Source organism: Saccostrea cucullata, unplaced genomic scaffold, assembly GCF_032062105.1.
Source record: "Saccostrea cucullata isolate Sc308-1 unplaced genomic scaffold, CSIRO_AGI_Scuc_v1 ctg356, whole genome shotgun sequence".
Taxonomy (NCBI): Eukaryota; Metazoa; Mollusca; class Bivalvia; order Ostreida; family Ostreidae; genus Saccostrea; species Saccostrea cuccullata.
In genome coordinates this window covers 264,905-274,800 of record NW_026918279.1, presented here as the reverse complement: position 1 = coordinate 274,800, position 9,896 = coordinate 264,905, and the positions used below count along the sequence as shown (strand labels likewise).

Below are 9,896 nucleotides of genomic sequence, written 5' to 3'. Positions count from 1 at the left end.
TTTGAAAAATCATATTTATTTGATATATTTTGAAAGTTTAGTCCCTCATTATTAATCTAACTAACATTTGAAAATTTCTCCAAGTCTTCGATTGTGTAAAAATTATAACTAAATTCGTTGTTCTATTATAATTTTCAGAGGCAGAAAAGAAGATATTTTCATACGCCACCACTCCGTCAAAAATATAGTCCCTGCTAGTTTTCAAACGCAGTTTACCATTTCTATTTAAAGTTGTACAATTGTGATGAGGAAAGAAAAATATGGTCTTTTAAATTATTTACACCTCAATATATAAGACATATAAGCAAATATACTGTAAATCACTTTTTATTCGCGAGAACTCTATTTTCGCGTAATTATGCGAGACAATGCATTCGCGAAAATTAAATTCTCGCGTATAAAATATTCCTTACTATTATATAGAGGAATAACAACTATTCGTGAAAATTATGTCTCGCTTACAAAGAGTCCATGACAATCTCGCGAAAATAAGGTGTCGCGAAAATTTAGTGATCTACAGTACTTTGAATGTTTCATCTAGTCAGAAACCAGAGACGAATCCTACCTTAACAATCCGTTAACTATAGTTTTCATCTGTAAAACTATTAACGGTTGTTAACTATACTTTACGAATGTTAATCTAATTTCATCTGTCTGTAATAAAACGTTAACAATAGAATTTGTTGGTAAACATAGATTCACGTCTGTAAATTATATTTAAATAGTATAATTAGTATCACAAATCGTGAAATTATATTTATCAGATTGTTAACTATAGTTGAGTTGTAATCAAATTCACAATAATCTATGTTTTGCAATCGCAAATGATTGTTTTCAGTGTTAATTATATATAGTTTACGGTTCTGAAACATAGATTATCGCGTTAACTATGGTTTACAGATGTACAAAATAGTTTACAGTCCGTAAACAATGGTTTACAACCGTTAAACATAGCTTATCGACTGTGAAACTAATTTAGCTCATTTTGTGAATATGGCGTGCCAGATCTATTTATTATTTCATGTCAAAGCAATGATTATCCTTTTTTTGGTCATTACATGTATGTTTTTGCAGTAATGCAGTAATTAGAAATTCCTAATCTGCCTATAATGTTAAATCTGATATACTTACTTTTCCTTAAAAAAGGACAAATTTGCTAGTAGTTTAAGTATTCTTAAGAAATAAGATGTTCAATATATACTCGTAGGCACTTTAAATTTTTATAAAGTGTGAAAGCTGTGTACACAATGTGTAGACTTCAACTTGAAATATATTGGATTTACAAGATTGGACCACTTTCTTGTTAACATGAATAAAATATCACTTATTTCTAAAAAAAAATATTTATTAATAATTGTTCGCAACATTCATTGCTTCCATACTTTATTAAACTTTACGGTAAATAATAAATGATCAATCTTTATCAGGACATAAAAAAGAACATCATATACATGTATAAAGATTGCAAATAAGTGATTCCGCATAAATACAGAAGATGCATCCAAAGCAAAAACCACAGAAGTTCGCCTAGCTAACTATCATTTTACCGACATTTTCATTGAATTTTAAAAAATATGTCTTCTTTACTACGTATACCTTTACGTTTTTATAATATGCGGAAATTTTCGGTAAAATTAATAGGTTTGCGAACTCCTGTGCAAAAACAAAGAAACAAATATCTATATATATATGTCAGATTTCTTTATTTGTTTATCATTAATTTCTATATCATATATTTTATATACCTAGTACATTTATCGCATTGCGGCAAGATGAGGCATTACTATTCAGTATATTATCTTCTAGTATGGTGCATTTAATGTAACCATTATACTCAAGGCGTAACTTTCGTTGCGTCATCTTGATTAATCACTTCCATCGCGTCACCCAGGGCCCTTCCATCGTCCACCCCAGAGAATATCGCTTCATGATTTTCTCCACTAGGTGACGCTGCTTGACGCTATTCAGAATCATGACTTTCATTTCGTTGCTGATCGACTTACATTCAGTTATCTAGAATATATATTTTAAAGGTATAACAATATATTCAAGTACATGTATGTATGATTATAGCATTCGTACACTGCAACTAAAATGTCACAAAAATATGTATCATTTAACTTCAAACCTTCAATTATTTTTGTCTTTTCCGTGACTTTGAAAAAGCTTTACTATGTATTCAAAATTATTTGAAATTTATTTATTTAATTTTTGTTGCTTTGGATTTTGATTTACCTGATTCGGGTATCGTTTTCTCAGCTCCACTCTTTCCTGTTGTCGCTTTCGCATCAACTTCCGGTAGTAATCCGGTCCTTCTAGAACGTATTTAGGAACATCTGACCTATGAACTATAGGCTCTACCACTCCTTCGTTCGGACTGTACTCCTGGTATTCATATCCACTAATGTTCAGGCACTCAGACAATGGCATTCTGTGAATGGTTGCGGACTCCTCGTGTTTTTCCGAGTCTTTTTCCTTGAAAATTCGAACGAATCTCAACTGCAATAGCAGGAGCGGAAGAATATCGATTTTCTTTCCTGGAATGGATGATACTCGAGCTGCAAGCTTGGCTTCTGCGCGGGTTTTGAGTAAAGTCAGGACATTAGCGTGTCGTTTAGTGATAAGACGATCAATTTGATTTGTACTTATTGAGTAAATCTCGCACTCAGTCGAACAGAAAACGCGAAATAAGGACTTTGGAAGGTTCAGTATGATCTCGAGATCGTGGATTATGTCCCCTCCTTCAATGTGGCACAGCTCTACTTTACGACTTGCAACGAAGCGTTCTGCGGCTGCGTAACCGTCTGTTCTTTTGATGGACGCTAGTTCCGCCATGTGTTTATTTTGGTTCCTTTGAATGCTGGGTAGATTTGAATTCTTTGCCACTTGGTGTCTACATAAAGAAAAGGGCTATATTTCAAACATATTTTAAGCAATTTATATCTTAAATTAAATGCTAGCATACATTGACTCATTTTCTTTTTTTTTTAAATGTAATTAAAGGTCAGACGACACCTTCCTCAAATAAATCTTTTGTATCCCTTGGTATTTATAAAAAAGTATGCGTATTTGTCATTCTCTTGTGATTTCTAAATTGTTTTCAATGTGTTTTTAAATAAAAGTATCTGTGATATAGGCCATAGATATTATAAGAAATATCATCCTGTGGTATCTTTTCCAGGAGAAATTTTTTGTGAGGAAACTAAATATCTATACATGTACGTTCTTAAAAATTATAATTTACAAAAGATTCTAATTATTGACTATTTTTTTTACTCGAAATCAATTGGATGTTTCTTGCTCATCTCTGCCGCATGGAAAAGTTCCGGGTATTGCTTTTTATGTAAGTCTGGAATGACGGATAATCGAGCTTTTCCTCTGTAAGATATAAAACAAAAAGAAACATTTCTAGAATAATAATTTATAGTCATCATTTCGTAAGTTCTTTGGTCGATACAATGACCTTGTCAGCAAATACAATTTATCATTGAGTCAAATGCTGACTGACGTTTTTCATACTAATTGTTAGTCCATCATTTACACTCTGAATTGACGACGAATTTTTCCGTTATCTCCCGATTATGACAAAGAGCACAAGGCGGATGTGACCCGTCAGCAGGGAATGCTCCCTCCTCCACGGCACCTGATCCCACCTCTAATGTTTCGGAGGTCTGTGTTTGCTCTGCTCATATTTCATATTGTACATGTATATTGAACTATTGAGCTTGAATACTGTTCGTTATCTCCATATATTGCACTGCACAAACAAATGGATATCCTAGAATTGAAAATTTACAAACAATCTTTAAAGAATTAAAAATAATAAAAATTTCACATACGTGACGAGAAAATGAAGACCTTTGACCTCAGATCCTTGTCGGAAGGCACATTGGCCTGGGTAAACAATCCGCCTTTTCAGAGCAGCCACTAAATGCTCCTGGTGGACGTGCGACCATTTTGCAAAGAACGGATGGGTCCTTACAAACAGTCTCTTGGCATCTAACTCTTTGGATTGATGTGCCTGGGAATTTTTAACATCTTTGCTATATTTTGTGTTTAACATATACATTTTCTAATTTTGTATCGATGGATGCAGTGAATATTTAGTTTTTTACTGACTTAAAGATGCAAACTATAACAACTAAACTGTATATGTAACTATGACAAACGAGCTTTTACAACCTTAACTATCCTATGAAACTTCCACGTATAATGTAGTAATGTTCCACTATCACCTGCTTGTGGTGATCTTGTCTCCCAATTTATTAGCTACTCAACAGCTTGTTCTGAGTACGATCAAGTTTTTAAAAGAGGCCAGATCACATAGTAGTTAGACATTTATCTTTTTCCATTCATTTTACCACTATTATATGTACGTATATCTTTACGGAGGCTGGGGGGTCAACAAATTAACCAAAAATTAACCACCATATTTAACTTATTTTTTTTTAGATACGGTATCTTAAGCTGTCAACTATCATTTGGCAAAGAAAAAATTCACACATTTTAGTTTTAAAATTTGATAATTTTCGTATATCTTTATATGGAGTTCTTCTTTTAAATGAGATCAAAATAGTCTGAAAATGGCTGCCCACCTCCCAGCCTCTTTAATTAAATATAATTAACAAACAAAAACAAAGCAACCTAAAATATCAAATTTAAAGAATAAGAATAATCAGGAAAAAAATTGTAATTTACCGAAATAGTTGTTTCAAAGAGCTCCCTGTCAATGACCAGAAGATCTACCGCCTCCTCTGCGATGATGGTAGCGTTCCGTACAATGTTCCCCAGCAGGGCTAACTCACCAAACGAGTGTCCTGGTACTGTGAAGGTATTGAAACAGTTTTCAACAAGATGTGTTTTTGAAACACTATGCGTCCGGCGGCAACAAAATTCGATGAAGCTATTTTTAACATATAGGTAACAGTCAAGGTCACAAGGTCATTGACCTTGGTGTCATTTGAAAGTACTTAATTAGTAAAGTATGCACACCAAATAAGAAGTCTCAATCTTTCATGGTATAAAAGTTATGATGAAGGTTCAAAAAAGCTATATTTAGCATATAGGTAACAGTCAAGGTCACAGGGTCATTGAACTTTGTGTCTTTTGAAAGAGTTTCATTAGTAGAGTTTGCATATCAAAAATGAAGTCTCTATCTTTCATGGTTCAAAAGTTATGGGGAAGGTTAAAGTTTTCAGACAAAAAGATATTTTTAGCATGTAGGTCACACTCAAGGTCAGAAGGTCATTGACCTTGGTGTCATTAACTAATGGAGTAAGCATATCAAATATGAAGTTTCTATCTTTCATGATTCAAAAGTTATGGCGAAGGTTAAAGTTTGCGGACAAACAAACAAACAGACAGTCAGACAGGACAAAAACAATATACGCCTGCGATCTATCGATCCGGGCGCATAATTAGTATTCCAACACACCATGGGCGTTGGAAGCAAATTGAAAGTGGGGAGAGGATAATCGAAAAGGGGGGGGGGGGGGCTAAACCAACAAAATAAGGTAAATCCCAATTTTCAATGCCTATATAATGTCTATTTTTGCCAAAAAGGTGTGTGTGTGTGGGGGGGGGGGGCTAAGCCCCCTATCCCCCCGGTTCCGACGCCTATGCACACGAAGCATTTTGGCACAGTGATATGGCAGTGGCGTAGCGCCCTTTACGCAAAATCGCAAATGAATACACAGATTTTTCACAAAAAAAAAATAATAATAACAAGAAATAATGATAAAAAAGAAAGAAAAACATGCATAAAGTTTAAAATAGGTTATATTAAAAAAAACGTGTTTACCTCTACGTACTAGATATATTAAAATACCGGTAATATATTAAGCTTCTATCTTTGATACAGAGTACATACCGTTTTAAAAAATCATTTTAGAATTTCAAGGGCGAATTGTTAAGTTGTGTCAATTCAAAGTAAATGCAAGTAAGCCAAATAATTTAATCTGTTTTATTTTCGTATTCCCCTTATAATTAACTGCAAACTTGTACTATTATTTCAAACCAATCAAATTTTTAACATGTAACAAATGGAGAATATTTTTTGGTGTGTGGATAAAGCGGTCAGATAAATTCATATATAATTCATAAAATATGATTAATACACACAAAATAAATTTTATAGCATGCTATGTAGAACATTGAATTTTCATAAATGTTTTCCTGCCTTTCACTCTTTCGTCAAAAATTCAAAACAGTTTTGCGATTGTAATTAATTTATTTTGAAAATAACTGATTTTTAAAATAAACAGTGTGTCTATTATATCAAACAACTTCAAGATCCAGTTACTTTGCATTCTGACACTTTCACACTGCATGCATTACTGTTATCAGATATCCTGTCACAAATTCAAGGTTTGTGATTTCTTATTGTTTGTTGAAAATGTTTTGTCTTATTTCAGGATAACATGAAATGCTTTTAAAAAAGAATTTTGGAGTTGTAAGTGTATCGTCAAAACTCGGCAATTTTTTTGTAAATTTTTGGTAAAACTATGATTGTAAAAATTAAACATTTTAAGGTAATTTTCTGATGTATAAAACCCTAAAAATCCATGATGTTATGCCCTGGACCCGCTGGGGGCCTAAGACCCCTTGCCTTTTTGAAACAGGACTTACAGGTAAGACGTGTACATGTTTATGTTGTGATATAATTTTTTTTATTTCCCAAGGGATTACGGCATATACATGTACATGTATTATACATATTATATTGATAATCATTCCTAAAATGATCACACACATTGATGTTGGCTACATACGAAAAAATAGATTTAATTTATTTATCTGATTTTTAATAATCTATTATATCAAACAACTTCAAGTCCAGTTAGAAGACACTATACTAGTACGTTAGTCAGATCTGTCAATAATTGTCTTAGTTTGTTGGTTAATCAAAAAGTAACAATGAATATAATTGTAGTAACTGTTCTTATACTTTTTTATTCTGTATTGTTTTATGTAACCAGGACTTTGATGTACATGAATTGTGATATGATTTATTTGGGATGCTTACTCCTCCATGGCACCTAATCCCACCTTTGATATTTCGGAGGTCCGTGTTTGCTCTGCTCCTATTCTGTATTGTTTTATGGACTTTGATACTGTTCGTTATCTCCATATCCATATGTATAATTTGATAGGAGCTTAAATAAGACACGTATAATTTAATTGAAGCTTTATAAGAAGTGTATTGTGATAATTCAGTTGAGCTTAAATAAGACGTGTATATTGTGATATTTTATGGAGCTTACATAAGACGTTGACTTTGGGTCCATACAATTCTTCCATTGGATCCGCCCGGTCGTTGTTCTCGTCTTTCGCGTGACTTCGGCTATGACAGCTATGAGGATCCTTTTTGAGAATATCAGTGCTGGCTGTACTATGTATGCTGGGTAATTCTACTACAATAGATTTCCTTTTCCTCCCTTTCAAGTTCTTTTCTTTGACATATACACTAACGGAACCTTTTATTACAACGTAGAACCTGAAGTATGATAATTATTTATAAAGTATAAATATCTTATATAATAATTTAATTTCACGATGACAGTAATTATAAGTAACTGTTTTCTGATGCATTTATCAGTTTGCATTGACTGTAGGAAGCGGGGACACTGGGGCGTGCCTCCTCAATAATTTTGCCAATATATAGTACTGTATACTATAGAAAACATAGCAACTACATACTCGCGCCCCTTCAATGAAAACGTATGATGATTTTTTTTTTTTTTTTGCTTGTCAAGGAATTTTGTGGCTGATAGTTGCCCCAACTGAAAAGATATGCCCCCCCCCACTCCCAACTGAAATTGCTTCTTCTACGTGACTGCTTTGTATATTCATTTCAGAAGACTTGTTTCCACCCTCGCCACTGCATTTTCACCTCGTTTTGGGAAAAACCAGCAGTGGAAGGGTTTAAGGAGAAACCTACCATTTAGGTCCGTGTAACACTTAACAATTCAAATTTCTAAAATGATTTGGAGTTTTGGAATGTTAATATATTAGTTCAAATTTCTAACTTTCAAAAAGTCAAACTGATTTGGTACATTGAAATTCAATGTTTTAGTTCAAAAATCTAAAATTTCAAATTTCCAAACAGGTTTTAGAATTTTAAGTTTTTAGATTTTTACCTTAAATATTCAAAATTCAAATATCCAAAAAAAGTTTTTTTGGTATTTTAAACTTTTGAGGTTTTAATCTACCGTTTCTTTCGAAAGTTTACGCTTAACAATCTAAAATTCGATAACATTTCGTCTTTTGATTATTTAAGATTTACTTCAAATTTCCAACTTTCAAACGTTTTAGATTTTTAGAAATTTAGAATTTTGTTTCAAAAACTCAACTTTTAAATAACCAAAACAGATTTGTAAATTTGAGTTTTAAGAAGTTTAATTACTTCAAATATCCAAAATATCAAATTCCATACCTGGTTTAAATTTTGGATATTTAAAGTAAAGTTCTAAAAACTCAAAGTGTTAAGGTTATTTGAAATAAGAACATTTGAATCAAAATTCCAAATTTCTAAAATCTTAAACGTTTCAAAGTTGGATTTTAGAAGTTTGAAGCTAATTTCAAGTAATCAAAAGACGAAAGATATTACCAAAGTTTAGATTGTTAAGTCTAAACTCTCTAATAACAAACGGTAAACTAAAAACTCAAAAGTTTAAATTCCAAAAATCGTTTTCGGAAATTTGAATTTTGAACATTTAATGTAAAAAATCTAAAATATTAAAATTCTAAAACCTGTTTGGAAATTTGAAATTTTAGATTTTTAAACTAAAATATTAAATTTCAATATGCGAAATCAGTTTGAGTTTTTGAAATTTCGAAATTTGAACTAATATATGAACATTCTAAAACTCAAAATCATTTTTAGAAATTTGAATTGTTAAGTGTTACACGGACCCATTTAGAATCCCTTAAATGTAATCCATGATATCACTCACTTGCTTCCCTCTTCTCCCTGGGTAACGATAACAGTTCCTTTGTTAACGTGTAAATGTTCACTGTATTTCAGAATCTCTGCTGCTACGTCTGAATATAAAATTAAGTAAAATAAATAAATATTAAGTTTAAATAAATACATCTAAACTTATGGAATGATACTTATTAAATAATCTACAACATATAATAGTGAGAGGAAAAATATTTTGATGAGCTATAACATTGTTAAATTGTTACTGAATAAAAACAGTCTGAAAAAAAAATATCGTATTAAATAAAGGAATAAAATATTTATTAAAAAAAAAAATCAAATTCACAAAGAAGTAATGTATACAAAATGCTACAGCAATAGATACATACACATGTAATTAGATTCTTGGCGAAATTATTAAAAATTTTATTAATTAGATAGAATAATTTTTCATTTATTAAAATAAAAAGAAATCCAAACCTCTTTCCACATCTCGCAAACAGTCTGTTTTCATCATAAAAGCAGGTAGGAAAAAATCGATTTCCCTCCGCGTGCGCCTCTCTGGGTGTTTATGGATCAGATGTAACAAAGAAGAACTTGTTACGTTATCCATAATTCTTATTGCTTGAACTTTTTTGACAGTTTTCTTAAAAACATTTTTCGCCGCCATGTCTCTTGAGTAACTATGACTTATTGTGACGTCATAATATATGATTTTGGTCAAATGGGGGTCAATCTGTTACATGTATATGTAACCCACCTTTCGAAAGAGAGGAGAAATACTGTATTACTAATAACTAGTATAGTCATTGACGGATCCAGAAATCGTTACAAGCTGGTCGAATTTAAACATTTGGAGTCGGAGTAAGGGCCATCTACCACACCAAAAATATATTATATTTGGACACAAAAGGGGTCATGTCCCTTGGGCAGCGCCTGGGCTCCCCTCTAGTCTAAATCCGCCATTGTGCTA

The 9,896-nt window shown here is 32.1% G+C and overlaps 1 protein-coding gene across 1 annotated transcript; it reads right to left on the bottom strand.

Moving 5' to 3' along the window:
• Positions 1-1,686: 1,686 nt before the first annotated feature.
• Positions 1,687-9,590, bottom strand: LOC134261264 (uncharacterized). Its single transcript, XM_062743714.1, has 8 exons — positions 9,404-9,590; positions 8,955-9,042; positions 7,263-7,495; positions 4,699-4,823; positions 3,840-4,021; positions 3,277-3,378; positions 2,236-2,893; positions 1,687-2,013 (listed from the first exon to the last, which is right to left on the bottom strand). The coding sequence occupies exons 1-8, from the start codon at positions 9,534-9,536 to the stop codon at positions 1,870-1,872; spliced, it is 1,665 nt and encodes a 554-aa protein (XP_062599698.1). The 5' UTR covers positions 9,537-9,590; the 3' UTR covers positions 1,687-1,869.
• Between the last annotated feature and the right edge of the window lie 306 nt (positions 9,591-9,896).